The sequence below is a fragment of the Onychostoma macrolepis genome, chromosome 19 (assembly GCF_012432095.1).
Source record: "Onychostoma macrolepis isolate SWU-2019 chromosome 19, ASM1243209v1, whole genome shotgun sequence".
Classification (NCBI taxonomy): Eukaryota; Metazoa; Chordata; class Actinopteri; order Cypriniformes; family Cyprinidae; genus Onychostoma; species Onychostoma macrolepis.
In genome coordinates, this window is record NC_081173.1 from 10,849,866 (window position 1) to 10,870,925 (window position 21,060).

Sequence of the window (21,060 nt, forward strand, 5' to 3'; positions counted from 1 at the left end):
CCATTCGTTTCTGTGACTGAATACAGAAAACAGCATAAACAAAAGTATTATTTTTGAATATCTGTTATAGATTATTCTGATAAATAGAAACCACAAAACAGCCTTAAATATATTGACTTCTGTATCATTATGGCTTTAGGAGTTTGTGCGGTAAATGCCAAATAACATGTTAAACATGTTAAGAAACAATCTTACCAAACAGTTGTGCTTGTGAGGCAGTAACCTTTCTGTACTCCGTACATTCCTTGAAATGTGCTCTTCTGATAGATTTAAGCCCCTGCTTCCGTACAATTCTCAATGTCATAGAAAATATTGCAAAAATAGGTCGGGTGATCTACAAAACTGCGTTTTAATTGCCGCCATAAGTGTAAATTCACATTTGAGAGCTTTAAAGATCAACACAGGGTGTGTAAACGTCACAAAGCGAGGCAAGCATTTGGATAGCAAAGAGCGTTTTCTCGGGTCAGGTGCATTAGCATTCTGATTAGGAAAGGTTCCCTTGAGCACAAATACTGTATAACTCCATGAATACACTGTTAAAAGATGATACTGATCAATAAAACATCTTTCTATGTGTAAAATGCCAACTATATATATATATATATATATATATATATATATATATATATATATATATATATATATATATATATATATATAAAAATTTCATAGTGAACAGCCCCTCAATAATACCAAATCCTGACTGTACTTAATCATATTGTGAACAGATATTTAGTACATCGTTAAAACAATCTCTTCTCAGTAATTAAAAAAAACAACAACAAAAAGAGGGTGAAATCGGCATCTTACCATTTATAGTGAAGAGAAATGAAAATATAAATAAAACAAATGATATTACAGTCACGTGACTCAGTAGTACAGTAACAATAGGCACAGAAGCGAGTTCGGATCACAGAGCAAAATATACTTCCAGTCTTCATTTACGTACAAACCAAAAATTCACAGTTATGCATCACGCTTCTCTGACTTAATATAGTGTAAAAGTGCATTTTCATATACTCTGACGGGCTCCAAACAGCGCTTGTTGTAAGATCCCATGCGCTCAGACATTAGTACCGTGTTAATGTACGTGTTCACTACAGGCTCCGTCCATAGAAATATTTTCTTCTGACCAGTGAAGGCAAGCAAGCGATGTACAAGTCCACCGCCCACACCGGTTATTTCAGTAGTCCATATTACCGGCTGGGTTCAAACAGCACACAAAATCTTTCCTTTCCCAGAGGTTACAGACTCCGTCCAGGTCAAAAAAAACTCAAGCGGGGAGCATTAAAACAGTCCCTTATAATCCCTGAAACGGAACGGCACGTACAGAGGAAAAACTAAAAATTCCAGGACAAAATTAAAATAGGATTTGCTTTCTATTTACACGCCTCCAACAGTGCAACTGCAATCTGCAAATAACTAACTTCCAATATTAACACTCTTATTGTTTAATCAGCAACAATGACTCATGACCACTGTGACACGAGTAGCAAACATCCTGCAGGAAAGGAGAATCTGTGATGAAGGTCTCAAGATATGGGCCTAAATCAAGGCCAAGCTTCACTTTTCCTCTTGTTAGCAGGTGGTGTGTACTTCACGTCTGAAGTGTGCGGGGTCACAGGAGGGATAACGAGTCGTTTTTTTAAAATGAAGTGGTAACAGCGTTACCGCGGCGAGTCCCCAGCCGCACCATCTCCCTCGGCACTGTGTCCAACTGCTCGTATGCCAGCCGCCCGTCTTCACCTGAGAACAGAAACACACACACATGCTCTGTAAGAAACAGGAAGGCTGGAGTTGAAGTTTTCAGGTGATGTTTACAAGCATTGAGTAAATGCTTACATTTTTAAGACCGGCACAAATAAAATTGATATTGAACTTGAATTGTCTTTTACTTGAATTAAGTAAGTAAGTTTGGGGTCAGTAAGAACTCCTTACGAAATTATTCAGCAAGTATGCATTAAATTGATCAAAAGTGATCTAAAAAAAAAAAAAATAAAAAAAATAAAAAAAATTGTGTATCATGGTTTCCGCAAAAATATGAATGTTTTCAACACTGATGATAAAAGTTTGCTGATACAATAATAGTGTGTTTAAATTAAGGCAATTAACAGATTGTGCCAATATGAAATTTATGTACTGTACGTGTTAAATTATGCTCTTAGTCTTTCCTTCCTTTTTAATTATAAACAAGTCTGAAATACTTTGAAAACTCTTATTTTGAAATGTCTTTGCTTTCCTATTCCCAGCTACTCATTCAAAAAAATGGAGATAAAATAAGCACTCTTACATCTGTCTACAACATATAACAATATAAACACCAAAAAGTAAACATTGTCATAATTCAATAAATGTGCGGTGTTGATTGATTTTAAACTGCTCAACCTTCATCAGCCTTTTCAAGGTTAATTATCACATTAGGTTGTATTGTGATTCCTGTTTTTCCATTCACAAATGTAAAAACTTTTAAAATGTTATGTACAACTTTTGTTATACCATTTAATATGTTTATTAATTGTTACGACCTTGCATTTGATAAAACATAATTTAAGATATTTTAAAGGGATAGTTCACCCAAAAATGTAAATGATTTTCACACCCTGAAGCCATCCAAGGTGAATGTGACTTTCTTGAATAAGCGCCACGACACTTTTTAATATAACTCTGATTGTATTTGTCTGAATGAATAAAGTCATATACACCTTAAAGGTCAGTAAATCATGAGGTAATTTTCATTTTTAGGAAAACTATCCCTTTGAGACTTGTTAAGGACCCATAGGGACCCTGGTGCAAGCATACTTCTTAAAGTTAATCATACAGTCTTTCTCTTCTGGGAAAAATATACCAAAAATATTGATGACTTCTTAGTATGCACATTTTTGTCTAATAAAATGCTGTCTAGAATGGGGTATCAGTCAGATTTACACTAATTTGCAGAAAGAGCATAAACTGACTGAACTGACTAATAGTGCAGAGGATGTGTCATTAGTGTGACGGGATGTTTTACCGAAAGTGAGAAGGGTTTCTATGGCAATCTGGCGGAGATCTTCATCTGCTGAGTCACACAGTAACACCACAGCATCAATGCTCTCCACAGCCTGAAAATAACCCCAGACAGACAGAGAGGCTTAATGAAAAGTCTGGTAAACAATCACAGATATGATTTAATCTTCAGTTTAAGCGACGTGTGATCCAATCAAAGAGGCGAACTGACCTGCAGGCAGCTCAAAGCAGCACATGCAGCTCTTGATCTGTCTACTTCTGATAAGGCTTGTGTGTAACAATCAACAGCCTGTTGAAGACAAACACACAGAAAAGATTAACTACTTCATCACCTCCTGGTGTCCTCAAACAGCTGTATTTATGCACGCTGTTACTATGATGATTCAAATTTGCACATTTCATTTTTCAATATTTAATCATATATTTATGGTTTCAGTTTATTCCTATTTTTCTATTTCCTCATTTATATTATTTAATTTGTACTCGATTATGCAGTCATAAGATATGCATCTAAGATTGTTCCCATCAGTCTTTATGTTTTTTTTTATTCATTTATTTTTTTTAATTCAAGTTTGGGGTCAAGTTTTCTTTTTTTTTTTTTTTTTTTTTTAATTAAGCAAGGACACAAACTGATAAAAAGACATTCTTCAGAATTTTCCATTCATCCTGATTTAAAAAAAAAAAAAAAAGAATAGTAAAATACTACATTCGATATTATAAATACACATACGTATATATATATATATATATATAAATAAAAGAAGAAATGTTTCTTGAGCAGCAAATCAACATATTTGATTTCTGAAGGATCATGTGACACTGAAGACAGGAGAAATGATGCTGAAATTTCTGCTTTGCATCACAGGAATAAAGTACAATTCAAAATATACTCAAATAGAAAACTAATTTTTTTTTTTTAATTGTAAAAAAATTTCACAGTATTATTGTTTTTATTGTATTGATCAAATAAATGCAGCCTTGAAGACCTTTTTTGAAAGCATGAAAAAAAATCTTTTGATTGTCAGCTTTTGTAGATTTAAACCCAGCTATAGACCAACCCATTAATCAACTCCACCAATAGCCAACCATGGGCTGTACAAGCCAGGTAAAAGACTGACCTTTGACCTGAAGGGTTTGTGTGAGGCAGCAGAGGAGAGGAAGGCTGTAGCGGCCTTCATCACATCAGGGTCATCAGAGGTCAACAGCCCAGCCACAGCCCACAGGGTTTGATGGCGGGGCTGGAGACACATGACGGACACTTCCTGCAGTTCCTTCACACAATGTTCTGTATCCCCACAGCTCAGGGCTTCTTCAAGCATGACTGGTTTAGACACAAAAAGAGTTTTACGTTATACTAAAACTGTGCTAATAATATATAAAGCTTTAAATTCATTATTCAATAAAGCGTCTTACCCTCTTTGGCTAAATCCAGCAGGTGTCGCTCCATGTCCGTGACATCGTGTTCAACAGTGTAGTGGTGAAACTGAAACACAGTGAGGACATCCTGTGCCAGAGGGGACAGAGATGGACACAAGGAAGAGGCCAGCTCGCTCCTGTCCATCATCTCATTCACCACCATCCTGATCACTGGACACACATGCAAACACAGGCAGATGAACGCTGATGTTACATTCACTGATGTTTCCTCCTGCAGATTAATATTGTTGTTATTGTCACTACCTGAGTCAGGGGAGTGAGGCAGAATCTCTTGCAGTGGTAAGGCAAAGCCGAGATGCATGTGCTTCAGCACTCGGTCCAGTGTAGTATGAAACAGACCACCACTGCAGTCAGACCACAGAGACATCAGCGCCGGATGCTCCACCAGCCCAGGCAACACTGTTTAGGGAACCAAGAGAGGTTATTTCACAAACACAACTTTTCACCACACCTAACAAGTGAATTGAGGAACTTTAGCAGTTATAAATATTTCTTGGGTGCCATGAAATTATATTTCGTTCACATTATAACTGCAGGTCATTTTGTCACTTGTATTATAATTCCTTGGTTTAGCAAAAACCTCAGGACACGTTGTGATTTTGTTCCTCACATTGTCATTTGGTAGCTTAGTTTCTGCAATATCACACATAAATGTCATCACATTTTTGAAAAAATGTTTTATTTAAAAAAAGCAAAAACTTATTATTATTAAATACATTTTATTATAGTATTATTACTATATATATATATATATATATATATATATATATATATATATTTATTTATTTATTTTATATATATTATATTATCATATTATCATATTATATATTATTATTATACAGTTTTTAAACACTATATACTGTAGGGTCTTTTTCCCTTTATCCTCATGCTAAAATTTACTGTATATACACACACACACACACACACACACACACACACACACACATATATATACATAATCTATTTGTTTTTGTTTTTTCCTGGGAGAGTCTGCATCCCTGAAATTAAATGTATGGTAGCTAGTTTTCCACTGTTAGGTAAACATTTGCCTGTCTTTGTTTTAATAAATTTGTCACTCGTATTATTGAGGGTCAGATTTATCATTTTTGCTATTACATTTAAAGAATGTAATGTTATTGTGGCTTACCAAAGTGATTATTACTTGCACTTGGCTACTGTTAATTTTAGACACTGATTACTTAAGTGCTCTAATAATGTTCTAGCAAAAATGTATTTTGCACTAGTGTAACCAGTGCAAAATAAAACACTATTAATCAAATAAATATCATGCTTAAACAGCCAAAACTATTTGAAAAGCAAGCTTTGAAGTACATGTGAGAAGTCACTGTAACATCAAAATTCTTTCACAAAGATTAATAAACATGAATACTTCACAACAAAATATTTAAGATATACTCACCATCAGACACGGAAATGCAGCTCCCCGGTCTGTCAAAGTTTTTCTCACTGAGCTCCTCCAACAGAAGTGTTTGAGTTGTTAGTTTGTGCAGGTATGTCTTGTGCTGCGACTGGCTTCCTCCTGAGGTCAACAACTGCATACCATACATATAGAAACTTCAGCATTTTATATTAAAAAAACACAATGACACAGTTCAATCTGTTTATGCCGTAAATGTGCTGTTGACTGACCATGTTCGGTGTAAAAGACAAAGAAAAATCACACTATTTTGGAAAATAAAAGCTGTAAAGGTGGAAAAACCGAATAACCTGAATGAGATGACTGCAGTATTGTAGATGAACAACAATGGCCATGTCTAGGTTTTCGTTTCCTGTGGTGAGAGGCAACGGGCTGCCGGCCACACTGTTCCCCACACCAGTGTCCTCTGTGAGGGCTTCACTCAGGTGGCCTCTTGCTTCTGGATGTTGTCCTGACCTGTTGAACATGCAAGACATACTGTCACCACCAGAGGGCGCTACACAATCACAACTACCGAGGCCATGCAGTTGAGTTCTTCAGGGAAACCTGATCACCGAAGGGTTTAATGTCCAACTCACCCGATTCTCTCTGACTCCATGTCAAAGAAGACAGTGCGTGAGAGGGTGGCAGCATCGTCTCCTGTGTCATCGTCATCAAAGTCAGAGGTGTTGAGGAAGTCGAAACTTTCCAGAGCGCTCTCCACTGTCAAACTGAGGCTGGATGAACGGCTCCTATGAGCAGGTACCCGACACTGAGGAGAAACAACAACCTTCATTCAAGACTGAGATCATCTGAGACAAGGGGCTTGTTCACACACATTCCAATTTGCTGCTTTTCAATTATTTTCAACAGAGTCTTCTTGCGCATGACAGGACGCTCTAAAACAGGGATGTCAAACTCAGTCCCTGGAGGGCCACAGCCCTGCACAGTTTAGATTCAACCCTAATTAAACACACCTGATCCAACTAATCAAGTCATTTAGGCTTATTTGAAAACTACATGGTATGTGTGTTGGGGCAGGGTTGGAACTAAACTCCAGGAACTGAGTTTGACACCCCTGCTCTAAAAACATTATGCTCAAAGTAAAAAAAACACTTTCAATAAGCCAAGAGGAGACTGGTTTCCCTGTTGTAAACAAAACTTGGTTCTCATAAGACTAGCATATTCTCACCGGAGCTTACACGACGGCTTCGTTATCCGCTAGAACGCCACTCTCTCGTGAGAACGCGTGTATGACAGCGGAAGCTAGAGATTACAGTTTATAAAGTTGTAAATATGGATATTTTTCTTACACAAATGCATCGCTTCACTTCAGGAGGCCTTTATTAACTTTTTATGATGAATGGATGCACTTTTTTGGGCTTCAAAATCTCGACTCCCATCCACTGCCATTATAAAGCTTGGAAAAGCCAGCACATTTTTAATAGAACTCTGATTGTATTTGTCTGAAAGAAGACAGTCATATACACCTAGGATGGCTTGAGGGTGAGTAAATCATGGAGTAATTTTCATTTTTGGGTGAACTATCCCTTTAACGACTGTTTAAAAAGTATGTTCAATATAGTATGAATGTAATCCAAACATTCAACATTCTAGGGATGTCACGAGAACTGATACTACGGTACCAAGTCAGTATAAACATTTTAAAATCCTGCCGGTACTAGTTTTTCTACAGTAGCGTAAGTACCGATGGTACCGAAGGTAGCGACTAGCGAGGCTGCAATTCTTCCGGAACTGACGGATGCAGGCAGAGCATACGCCTGGAAGTGTTTCAGTCTGTCCTCAAAGGGTAAAGAAGAAGAAAAATACCTACAAGCACACAGAAGAACTAAACGTGGAAGTCAATATATGAATAGGATTGTGTGAGATTTAAATAAGAGCGCACAGCTCTGAAAGCCCAATCACGCACACACATAAAGTTACTGACTGTCTGACAACTTACAGCTTGTTCAATCATTGTGTATCTGTCCGCGGATTATCCTTATTAACATTATTGTCTAATATTACTGGTTTTAGTGGTTTAAAAAATTGTTGTTCATGTTAATGGTTTTAAAAAATATTTTCGGCCTGCCAGTATGTCAGTGAATTTAAACTAATGCTTGCATTCAGAGTACAGGGGTGTGTGTGTGCGCGTGTGTGTGTGTTTTATTTAAAGGCCAAGTGCCACTAATGTTGTGTTTTTATAATGTTAAAAAAAAGGAGTTAATGTTTAAGTATTATTGTAATTTTCTTCCCGTGGTATCGACTTGGTATCGAGTACCACGTACTTTAAGTGGTATCGGTACAGACTACTAGATTTTTGGTATCGTGACATCCCTACTACATTCGTCATGTTGCTATATTGTCATGCGACCTACCAGCGTCAGTTGCGTTGCTTCACTGCCATTCATATCTACTCTCCTGTGGCCTCATTGGATAAAGTGTCAGATACACACTTCAGAACTAGAAATAGTAGGTCATTCTGGGACTTTTGGCATACTGTTTTATGAATGCTGTGAATTTGGACATACTACTCTGTCCACATACTATATATTAAGGAAGTATTCAATTTTGGATGCTGCCTTGGTCTCAAGACCAAGAGTCCAAATGCAGCTGAATCCATGACAAGACCAATAACACGAAAATATGGTCTTGGATTTGGACTCAAGACCAGATCCACCCTCAAGTCTTACAAAACTGTGGATTACCGGAACCCTAGACCGCCCTTTTCTCGCTAACTGTGGATCTTTGATACCTAAGTTCATGCTAATCAAATGAACCAAGCTTCATGATCAAACAAACTCAGGTCTGCATCAAAATTTCAACAGTAACTCTTCTAATTAAAGACCACGGAAAACTCATTCACCTTAAGCAGGTCTTCGAGTCTCATGACCTCCTGCTCCAAGTCCTGCAGCTCCCCGCAGCGCTGGCCTAAGCTCTCCAGCCGCAGGAGCAGGGACTGAATGGCCTCCTCCAGGCTGCTCTCCTGAAAGGTCCTGCTGCTCTCTCCAGACCAGCTCACAGTGTTGGCCTCGGGCAGCATGTCAGAGGAGGTGAGCCTCCTCACCAGCTGCCTGGTCAGACTGCCTTCCTCGCCGTCCAGCTCCACTGGCTTCAGCTCCAGGGCTTCATCAGGCATGTTGGGCTCTAAGAACACCACATCCTCGGGTCCCACCGCAGACAGCTGACTCTCGGAGCACAGCGAGTGGGCCGCCGAGCCTGCGCCGTGCCCCTGGGCCTCAGCCTGGTCCCAATCCAGGTCTGGATCGCTGACGCTGACACTGCCGCAGTCTTCCTCCACACACTCCTCCTCCTCCTCAACCGGCTGGTCCTCAGAGACTGGAGCCGGTTCAGAGGGAGGGTCCATCTCAGGGGGCGTGACTGTGATCTCAGGGTTTGACTGGATGGGGGCGGGGCTTGAGGTGGGCGTGTCAGAGAAGGTGAAGGACAGGCGCTTGCATTCGGCCACACCGCAGCCTCCGTTCTCGAAGACGTCGTCTGGTAAAGTGGACTGTTTGATAGAAAGAGAAAGAAAATATGGTAAATACGGCTCCCTGATGTCATTTATTCCTATCAGCACTATTATCTACAGTAGTTTTAGTAATCTAAAGCAGCAAACAATATTTTCTGTCCAAAAGTCAAGCACACTAAAGAGCAGCAGAACAATTAAAGACTTTCATGAAAATGGTTTTTAACACAGGGATTCCCAAATGTTTTGTCAGCCAAAACTGTTTAGCCTAAAGCACTGACATGACGTAACTTCTAAGTTAATATTTCTATATTTTATCAACACATTTGCATGTTCTCATTTCTCTGTTAAATACACCACTATTCAAATGTTTGGGTAATTTTTTTCTATAATGAAAGAAAAGGATGCATTAAATTGATCAAATGTGACAGTAAATACGTTGTTACGAATGCAGTTCTTTTAAACGTTCTATTCATCAGAGAACCCTGATAAAAACCAGAACTACTGTTTTAACATTGATGTTTCTTGAGCAGCAAATCAGTATATTAGAACGATTTCTAAAGGATCGTGTGACACTGAAAACTGAAGTAATGATGCTGAAAAAATATTAAATCAAAATATATTCAAATAGAAAACAGTTTTAAATTATAATAATATTTCACAATATTACTGGTTTTTCTGTATTTTTTATCAAATGTAGTCTTGGTGAGCATAAGAGACTTCTTGCAAAAACTTTTGAATGTTAGTGTATAAAATATTGTCTTTTTTTTTTTTTAAATAAGTAAAATAGCTTTTCATCAACTCAGGAACCCCCAGAAGTCCCTTCTTTTGGGAAACCCTGGTTTAAAAATATACAAATGTTCTTTCCAGGAAGTTGGGGTGGGACATTCCACAGTCTGTTCATGGACCATGAGATACATACTACACATAAAACTGGAAAGCAATTGTGAAAACTACAACCTTTGCTTAAAATAAACTAGGCTGATAATTTGTGCACTTGTGATTTTCATTTACTGTAACTGAACAAACATTTCTATATGCTCTTGTGGATAAGATTAGTCGATATCTCAAGTCTTAAATCTTCCTGGAAGAAAAAAAGTCTGCTAAATTGTTTTGTTATTTACACACAAAAGGACTCAAAGCTAACATGAACTCTCCCGTTAGGAGTCGCCACAGTGGAATAATCCACACAAAAGCTAACATGAAATAAAAGCCACAATTTTTATTTAATAGGGTCTTTAAACATCTAATACTATAGAATGTGAGTGAGAAGAAACGTGCGTGTTTGTGCGTGAAAAAGCAGAAAACGCAAGCAAAGAAAAGAGCCACACGCAGATGTTCACTCAGAAGGGCAGGGCACATAGTGACCTGACTCACGTAGACCTCCAGACTGGACCTTGAGCGAGGTCTCAGCGCAGCCAGATCGCCAAAAGAGCGACTGCGTCTGAGTTTCTCTAAGAGCGTCTCTCGGAGCGTGTGCAAGAATGAGAGACGCTGACCCTCCCACCGCCGAGGATGCCACTTCTTTGCCATCGACACACACACACACACACACACACACGATGCACATGACGCCACAGGGTGAATACAATTCATTAGACACAGCAGCACAGACTAAACATGAACATTCACACAAAAGATGCAAGTGCTTTCATATTCAATAATGCACACAAAATAATAAACACTGATCCCAGAACAGCTAGCCAGACTCAGTAGTGTTATATTTAGTTTAGTACTCAGCTGTTAAGGTGGGAAATGTGACAGTGTGATCCAACACCTGATTTGAAAACCTCAATATCCTGTATCATACTGCATGTACAACCTTGTGTAAAAGAAGCGTGGTTAACTGCATTGAATGTGCACTTCAAATATTATAATTATACTATTAACTGCAATTGCAGATAATAAAATATTAATGAAATAAAAGGCCACTTAAGTCTATTTAAAGAGAATTTACACTTTCATTAATGTATTTCTTAACACACTTAAGTATACTTTTAAAAAGTGCCATGTTAAGTAAAACGTTTTAAAAAGTACATTTTTAATCATTATGTTTTAATAATCTTTCGTCATGGCAGCACATGTAAAGTACTTGATTATATTTTTAGTGTTTTGATGTTACATATAAAGTTAGTATATTTTAAATGTTCTAAATAGCAAATTTATCATTACAAATGTGTAATTACAAATATATTTAAATACATAGTAGATTCTATAAAAATGACATCAATGTATATTATAATTTATCATAACTGCTTGTCAGTACATCAACAGTACACTTTAAAGATGACATGTTCAAGGACAATATAGGTAATTATGAAATTTCATATAAAGTTGCATTTAATATAAATTTATACTATAATACATTTTCATTTAATTTGAAACAACAAGCAGTTAAGTGTCTTAAAACATTTAGTGCACACTGAAATATATTCTTTTATTTCTGTACTCAAGTATGCCTAAGTGTACTTCTTTTTCACAAGGGCAGGATTTAAGTGTGTAATGATGCAGACTTTTAAACAGAAGTGAGAGGATTTTTCAGAATTGCACTCACAAAGAAAGACGTGTCCTGGAAAGTGGGCGTCTCGGGTGTGCCTTGGCTGTACACTGAAACTCGTCTCTGAAGGGCGGTGGCTTTACTCACGTTTCCTGAGGACAGTGTCAGATCCTCTACGTCAAACGGACTGTAAAAACAAGACAGACATGCATTCATGTACAGCAATCTAATATCATACTAAAGTATTTAACGAAAGAAAACACAAATTATAGCATATAGCATAAAAACATTATGTATTAAGATGTAATTCCGTGTGACTTCCATGACTGTCCTGAGGAGGGCAGTGTATATCATCACTTTCATTTAATATGGCTGAAACCCCACACTTCTTATCTTGTTTTATTAGATAACTTCACTTACAACCAGGCGACCTCCAGGTTAAGTTTAATGGTTCCCAGGTCGTTGACGTCTACTGCTACCACCTGAGGCATAGCGGTGAACAGGTCCTTGGTTTCACAGATCACACTACCCACTAAGATGTGAGTGGCCAACCCCTTTAGCTCCGTCACCTAGTAGAATAAAGATAATGAATTGAGAATTGTCAATTCAGAAATGTTTCATTCAACATAAATGCATAGCTTTCCTTAAAGGAATATGTTTTGGCATTCGTCAAGGATCTAATCAAATATTCGAGATTGAGGCATTTGAGGAATCAATGTTGATCAATATTGAGGGGACGTGTCTTTTTGAATGTCTTTGGTGGATGTCACTGTCAGAATTAGCCACATTGCTTCATGGATGACTGTGTGGACTGGAGCCCACCTTGATGTTGATGAGGTCTGTAATGAGGGGCATGAAGATCATCTCCTCTCCATCCCAACTCTGCTTGGAGTTCGTTTCGATCTTCCCCTTCAGTTTCCACCGCTGTCGGCCATATCTCATGAAAATCTGCCAGAAAAAGAAAGTGAGAGGCAAAAAGAACTAAAAATGTCAGAATTTGGAAAACGCTGCCAAAACAAGTTCACATAATTGTTAATAGAGCAGTAAAGCAATGGGAGTTTTCAGTGTTTAGTTTTATACAGCCTTGCAAAGTCTAATTGGGTTTGGTGGGTGTATGTACTTGTGGATCAGAAGAGAAAACGTTGCTAGGAGAGCTGTGATTACGAATGAACTGGATGTACTTGGAAGAACAGCAGGCAATTACTACAAGCGTTTAGTAATTTGTTAGAAGACAGACGCATCTGGCTTTATTACAGAAAAAAAGATTGCATGAATCTCAGTATGTTCTGAAAGAGTTTCTGTTTTTTTTTTGGTTTTCCAAACAACTCACCTCATACTGATCGCCGGGACAAAGTCTGGCAAAACCAGCCAATCCTGAGACAGGGAGCAAAGGAGTTGAAAAGTTTGTTATTTAAATACAACAAATATTTTATAGATTTTTTTTCTTCACATTTTTGTGCAAAAATCCTGTACCTTTCATTTTGATATGAAACTCCCCCAACAGGTTCTCCAGCTCGGCCTCAAAAGTGCTCATGTTCTGAGGAGACGGGAAGACGTGGTACAATGAATGACAGGTGAAATGAGATATTTGATTGGCCATAAACATTTCTTACTGGTAATACTTCAGTATAGGGACCAATTCTCACTATTAACTAGTAGTTGCTTATTAGCATGCCTATTATTAACAGCTGTTTATTAGTACTTATAAAGCATACAGTATATTCTGCATGACCATACTCTACATCCCTAATTCTACCAACAACTACCTATTAATAAACAGCAAATTAGGAGTTTATTGAGGCAAAAGTCATAGTTTGCTAATAGCAAGAATTGGATCTTGGTATAAAGTGTGACCGAACTATTCCTACTAAACAGTAATCTGCATTATTGTTATTAAATAAATTAAAGTATATTATATATTTATTATTATATAATGCAATTATTGTAGGCAGTTTGTTTGCATATGTTATGTATAATTCTAATTATATTAGCAAATGCTTGAAGACAAATTGTGATTTTGTTCCTCATATTTTAGTTGTTTATTGCAATAAATATTTCACATAAACTACTGTTTACAGTTTTTACTGTTTGTTTTTGAAAGAAGTCTTTGATTCTCACCAAGCCTGCATTTATCTGATCAAATAAAAACAATAAAATTGTGAAATATTACTACAATTTAATTGTATTTGTATATTTTAAAATATAATTTATTCCTATGATGGCAAAGCTGAATTTCATTTCTTCTTCTTCTTAATGTCGAAAAGAGTTGTGCTGTTTTATATTTTTGTGGAAAGTGACAAATTTTTTCCAAGATTCTTTGATCAATAAAAAGTTCTAAAAGAACAGCATTTTTAAAAAAAAATATAAATATTTTGTAGCACTATACATGTCTTTACTGTCACTTTTGATCAATTTAATGCATACTTGCTTTGAAAGTATTAAATTCTTTCAAAAAAAGAAAGAACCATCAATACATATACACATCTCTTTCATACTCAGAAATCTTTGACTGTTGCCTCATATCCGGCATTACTAAGACGCTGTGTCGAAAATAGTTCTCATCTTGAGACCTGTATGTCTTATGTAAATGCCTTCTCAGATACAGATGAACCTGAAACCAGCCTAATTACACAGACCAATTAGTCGATTAGTCATTCAGACAATCCACACTCTAGTTGATTTAAAACATGTACTCTGCTGCAGCGTGACCAAAGTGATAAGAAATGCAAAAAACTGGTCAGACAAGCAAACATTAATAATGTACCTCTGTATACTCTTTGTATCTGCGGTTGACCTCCGCCAGGCTCTCACGTGTGCCTTTAGTGGAGGGTGAAGCAGTGAAGGCCTGTTTCATCTTACTGGCACCATCACGCAACCTTCTCTGAATACAAAAGCCCTCGTACAGCTCGTCGACCTGTAAACACACACACACACAGCATTGGCGAAAAGACTTATATTACACAAAAGCAGCACTGCACACGCTCACGCATGCTAGAGCTCACTAAAGATTGCATAAACGCTAGCTTTGATGTCTAAAGTGCTAGCATACATCATTACAGAGCCCTGGGGGTCCCCCATTCAGCAGAGAAACGTGGCTTTTACAATCTACTGTAACGTTCTGTCAGCACAATGGAACGGCGTACTGTACCAAGCACTGAAAATGAATTTGAACACTTCAAAAGCAAACACAAAATGATGCAGCTCAACATCCCTGGGGACAATAGTAATGCCATACTTCTGTGACAGACGAGCAGCTCGGAGCCACGGCCTTTATCATGGAAATGCACATTTAGCACATTCACAACTCAGTGAACACTGGCCGGTTCAAATTAGCTATGCTAATCCTACCAGCGCCGAAGAGAGAGTGATTGAGGGGGATGGAGAGATAGCAAGAGGGGCAAAATGAGGATGCGGAGATGGACCGCGAGTGACAGAAACAAGTGAGCCGAAAGGGCCAGCAAGAACAGAGAATGATGGGGGAGAGAAAATAGAGCAGGAAGAGGGATGGACACTGTAGCTAAACGAGATCCGGCAGTGATTTCCTGCACCGCTGCTGAATCTGCAGTGCCACAGCAAAATTATACATTTATTAGAAATGTTAATGTGTTGATATGCCATGAATGTTTTTTTAAAGCTGTTATTTTAAGCTTTTATTCAACTTGACATTACAACGGTTTCATTTCAACCTGATTTAAGCTGATTGTTCTTAGTGGAGCGTCTGTTTGTGAGTCAATGGGAAACTCTTTAACCGCAGTTTATTTATAAAAACAAAACCGAAAGAGGCCTTTATAATGTTCCTGAAATAACTATTCTGCTTACCAAGGCTGCATCTATTTGATCAAATGTACATTAAATATTGTGAAATATTATTACACATTAAAATAATTGCTTTCTATTTTAATGCATTTTAAAATGTCATTTATTCCTGTGATGCAAAGCTGAATTTTCAGCATCATTACTCCAGTCTTCAGTGTCACATGATTCTTCAGAATTCATTCTAAAGTATGCTGAATTGGTGCTCAATAAACATTTCTTGTTATCATCAATGTTAAAAACAGCTTAATATTTTTGTGGAAACCGTAATACATTTTTTCAAGATTCTTTGATGAACAGAAATGTCAAAAAGAACAACTTTAATCTGAAATATAAATCTTTAGTAACATTATAAAAGTTTTTACTGTCACTTTTGATTACTTTAATGCAGCCTTCTGAACAAAAGTATTACTTCACTCAATAAAAAATGAACTGCAGTATATAAAAAAGTAAAATCAGTTGTACTCTTTGGAACGGCAGCTGCCGTTTACAGAACTCTTCATCCGGTTAATGTGAAGTCCATAAAGTGCAGGGAAAGTTGTTTTATTATTTAATTATTGCTTATTTGTATTGTTCCAGCAGTGCATTTTGATTCAGTTTCAGTAAATACAGAATACAGAATGTGTTTTTGTGGTAATGAAATGAGAATGCTCATTACCACACTTGTTTCATGAGTGTTAACAAGCAAACTGCCTACAATATGTATGTGTGTGTGTGTGTGTGTATAAATATACACACACACACACACAAGCACACGCACGCAATGTATGCTACCATGTTGATGCATTATTTACTGACTGAAAAAAAAAAAAAAAAAAAAAATATTGCAATGCTCCATCCAATCTGCTAAGAACTTGCTCACCTGACAAATCAGTTTTAATCATCAATCTGACATCTCACTGAATCGGCTGTGATGACTCACTGACTCGCTCGCTCACTAAATGACACGTTATTAACGTCTGACTCAACACAAGCAGAGAACAGTTACAAAGAGCAGTGTTCAAAATAGGTACATTTAAGTAAGTAAAGTTATTGAACCTTAAATCAGTTTATACCAAGTATACCAAATTAATAGTGTAGCAGAATGGAGTTTCAGAGTTTTGTTATAACGGTATTTTAATCAAAAGCAATTATATGTTGGAGAAAATAGAATTGTTAATGTTTAGTAAGATGTTTGAGGGTTTGAGGGGGTTGCCCCCCACTGGAAATACAAAATCTTGAAGGAAACCCTGCTGTGATGCCAAGGATGTGTCCTACTGAGCGCCGCTCTGCGAGGAAGTCTGTATGAAGATTTAATCCATAACGTACAGATTCTCCTCTTATAGGAGAAAACAAAACATGTCAAGATACTAAATCAAAAGGAAATATTCAAACACATGCAGTGGAGGGACTTGAAATATTGATGCGGGGCTTTTTGAAGTCTCTCATTAAGGGGAAAGGGTGAGAAACGGGACAATCTAACCCAATTAGTGTGTGTGGATGGGGTATATTAACTGTGCGTATGATGGATGTGCATGTGTGTGCTATGATGTGTGGGGGTTGCTCATGATAAACGACATGCATTAGACACAGTTAGCTGTGTGCATGTGGGGATAGAGTGTCTGGACGGTGGTCCTGTGGGCTTAATTACATTGGGAGGAAAGACCCCACCCATGTCTGGAGAACTGCACCGAGTACCACACACATACACACGTGTACTGCCACCAATCACAGCTCTAATGTGGTACACAGCTGCCTGTTTATTTGGCTCCATAAAACCCCTTGTCTGACTCCTCTCATCTGCCATAGCAGCTAAGCAGCATGGGAAATGAATCACCATAACCGCCCCCAGCCCGGTCCATTCTGGCTGTCGGGTGGTGTCTGATGGGTGAATTTTTATGAGCTGCATTTTAACAATAAATAAGCCTTTGGAAAAATACTGTTTTTAGCTATCAGACCAGTGTCCAATTTAAGGAAATTTTCCATTAAATGAAAACACTCAGCAACCAGAGACTTTGAAGCCGCAACAAGAACATAAAGCACCATAAGGTACCATGAAATAGTCCATACAACTCATTTCACAATTACACATTATGGTAGAATCAAACCCTCAATCTTAGCAGTTTTAGCACCCTGGTAGTTCACTAGATTTAACATCTTCTGAGGCCATATAATAGCTTTCTATGAGAAAAAGACCAAAATTTAAAGGGAAAGTTCACCCAAAAATGAAAATTCATAATTCAAGTCATTCCAAACCCATAAGTCTTTCATTCATCTCCAAAACACAAATTAAGACATTTTTAATGAAACCCAACAGATTTCTATCCCTCCGTAAAAAGTCTATTCCACCAACATTTTGACATTTCAAAGACACGAAGATCACAAAAAAATAAATTAATCTCTTTAAATTGAGCAGTTTAAAACCAAAACATACACATAAACATATATCATTTATTTATTCATATATACACTACATAAGCATAAATCAACGAACATATATAAAACATCAAACAGGGCAAACGTACGATCAAACATGATGGATGCACAAGAACCAATAAGGGTTTTTGTTAAACGTCTAGTAAATATGGATGAGCTTCCGTTTACCATGTTTGATGAACTTTTTGAAGCATGAAATGGAATTTTTTGTTCCAAAGATAAACGTAAGTCTTATGGATTCGGAATGACATGAGTAAATGACAACAGAACTTTGAACTATCCCTTTAAATCATTATTCACTAAAAACATTTCCTTCATCAAATCTCATTGGCACCTCCGCATATTCAATCGTGCCTCAACACAATTAATCATGTGACAACATATACGCCAGAACCAATCATTAATGTCACAGTGAGTGCATATTTGAACATGCTGTGTGAATATTTGATTGTAAATTAAATTTGAGAGCTTACACAATGTCATCCAACCAATTCTCAACAAATTTACCAAAGGTATCCATGGAATGAGTCTCAACAGGAGTGACTCGTGACTAACAGGATGATGTGCCGCTCAGGTTAGCTGTGGCTGTCAGCAGAGGGTTCGGCAGAGCTTTGTGTTTGTTTGATACGGACACAGCAGAAAGAAAGCACTGAGCCATTACAATCGACTGATACTCTGCCAGACTGATATTGTCTCAGTTAAATATTCATGTCCACTCAATGACCGCTTTCTATCTCATTTGCTGTGCCCACAGCATTTGTTCTCACAGGCAGTGCCCGTGGTGACACAAACAGAGAGGCCTGCAGCGACTGCCGCGGCATGACCATTTGCTCTGAACACAGTCCACAAAATATAGTGGCCTCAAAAAGTATTTGGACACTTGCGCCACACTTAAAAAATGGATGAATTTCATGATATAGATAGGTCAGTGACAAATAAGAGTGTCCACAACAAAGAAAAGGCAGATTTAAATGATTTTTTAAGTTCTTAGAAATTAACTCTTTGCATTCATGCTGGTTTTCCATGGTTTTTAAAAACTTGTATACTGTTTTCAAGAAAAGTTAAAATATAAATGTCTAAAGTATAATATTACATAAAAATATAATGTGGCATAACCATCAAATAAAAAGAAGTAATAATTAAAGGGTTCTAATATATTTTTCTTATACATGTGAGCATACACATTTTTTTAATAAAATGTAAAATATACCACAGCCCATACCCTTATATATATAAAATATAAAATACTTGTATATATAAAAGTCTTACAAATAATAATATCCACTTAAGTGTTCTTGAAGTTATTTTCATTACAAATATCTTAAACTATACTTTAGTTTATGATAAATGCTTGTCAGTTCATTCAGCAGTGAACTTTAACCATATTTAACCATAGTTACATCGGAGTAACTATATAAAATTACATATATAGATGTAATTAAGTCCTAAATAAGTGTCAAAAAAGCACTTTAAAGTTCATAAATTTTTATTTAACTGGAATTAACATGCGATTAAGTGTCTGAAAACATTACACTAAGTTCACATTCAGATTATTCTTATAAAGTACATTATTTCCGTAAGTACTCTTTTTAAAAGTATGCTAAAGTGTGCTTCTTTTTCACAAGGGTACACAGGACAAGCATTTTAGAAAATGTATAATATAATATAATATAATATAATATAATATAATATAATATAATATAATATAATATAATATAATATAATATAATATAATATAATATAATATAATATAATATAATATAATATAATATAATATAATATAATATAATATAAATGTGTTAGTGTATTAGTGGTGTAGTGTGTAGGAGTGTGTGGGTGTTGAAAATGATGCATCTGGGGCAAACTGAGTGACACACACCCAGATATGCATTTCTGCAAACAGTCGTTCCTGCTGGGAACGCTTTTGATCTACTTGGGCACGACTTCTTTTTGGTTGACAGCAGAGGTCCAAGGCACGACTCAACCCAGCCATGCATGTGTGTGAGCAGCTGTTTGTCAGCCCTCTGTCCATCGCAAGTGTGCAGTTTCGGATTAGGCCTACTGAGTCAAATAACAAGCCAAGGATACACAGCTGGTCCACACACACCGCAAAAACAACAGAAGGAACTAGACCAAGAGTGCACACATACACGGCATATTAATATGTATCACTGTACAATGAGGACATTTTAAATGGACGAAGTGGAAAAATCCTCTTAAGTTACAGGCATGTATCAGCTGTGATCAGAGGATTTAGACCCCTACTCAGGGGGGATTCCAGACTGATTAAACAGAGATTAAACCTACAATAATTCACCCACATCAAACATCTTTGGGGCCCAAAGCCAGATCATAAACTGCAAGCCTTTTGAAACCTCCTCTTGGTGTTGCCTAACTTCCTATGGGCAAGTGGGACAACTATGGTTGTGATAAAGTTGATTTTTAAAAGCACAAACCCCTGCTGAGAGTCTGAGGCTGTTATCAATGTCCTTTCTGTGAGAGACAGATAAAATAATGATATAATTATAGACATTAGTTTTCCTACAGCCATCACTGGCCTCTTTACCCACAGCTCTCAGATCAATGTGCTGGATATTATTCTGCTGATGTCTTTCAACAGCGGCTATGGAACTAAAATAAAATTGTCAGAGCCATTGACTATTTTAAAGGGGAAGGTATAAAGGACTCAACCTATTAGGACTTAACTTCTTAGAGAAGGTGCTGTGCTCTAGCATGCTAATTGCTGACTGTCAATACGTTTAAACCCTCTCTAAGAAGTTGGGCATCTGAGTTCATCCCCTTTAATGCACCGCCTCTACAGGCAGCGAAGCCCTGCTCCTGGAACAAATCCTCCTCCTTCACCAGTTCATCATGTGTTATCATGTTATGCCGTCATTAATACAAAAAAATAAATAAATAAAAAATAATAATATACCTTGTCTTAATCGATGATCCAGTTCATTTAAGCTTATATAATCTGCATAAACAATGCTCAATAATAAAGTAGCA

The 21,060-nt window shown here is 37.1% G+C and overlaps 1 protein-coding gene across 6 annotated transcripts in view; it reads right to left on the reverse strand.

Moving 5' to 3' along the window:
• Positions 1–793: 793 nt before the first annotated feature.
• The window catches only part of ripor2 (RHO family interacting cell polarization regulator 2), a 67,641-nt gene continuing 47,374 nt past the window's right edge, over positions 794–21,060 (reverse strand). For 4 of the 6 annotated variants that reach the window (XM_058753570.1, XM_058753571.1, XM_058753568.1 and 1 more), the window contains exons 7-23: positions 14,588–14,737; positions 13,297–13,360; positions 13,154–13,197; positions 12,646–12,771; positions 12,244–12,392; positions 11,881–12,010; positions 10,695–10,850; positions 8,724–9,368; positions 6,457–6,629; positions 6,169–6,334; positions 5,861–5,993; positions 4,684–4,839; positions 4,417–4,590; positions 4,122–4,324; positions 3,215–3,292; positions 3,008–3,098; positions 794–1,746 (exon numbers count right to left, since the gene is read on the reverse strand). In XM_058753570.1, coding sequence (XP_058609553.1) covers positions 1,646–1,746; positions 3,008–3,098; positions 3,215–3,292; positions 4,122–4,324; positions 4,417–4,590; positions 4,684–4,839; positions 5,861–5,993; positions 6,169–6,334; positions 6,457–6,629; positions 8,724–9,368; positions 10,695–10,850; positions 11,881–12,010; positions 12,244–12,392; positions 12,646–12,771; positions 13,154–13,197; positions 13,297–13,360; positions 14,588–14,737 — 2,739 coding nt within the window. In that variant the 3' untranslated portion in view covers positions 794–1,645. The remainder of the gene's footprint in view (positions 1,747–3,007; positions 3,099–3,214; positions 3,293–4,121; positions 4,325–4,416; positions 4,591–4,683; positions 4,840–5,860; positions 5,994–6,168; positions 6,335–6,456; positions 6,630–8,723; positions 9,369–10,694; positions 10,851–11,880; positions 12,011–12,243; positions 12,393–12,645; positions 12,772–13,153; positions 13,198–13,296; positions 13,361–14,587; positions 14,738–21,060) is intronic. The other 2 variants (XM_058753569.1, XM_058753573.1) reach the window with 2 other exon arrangements.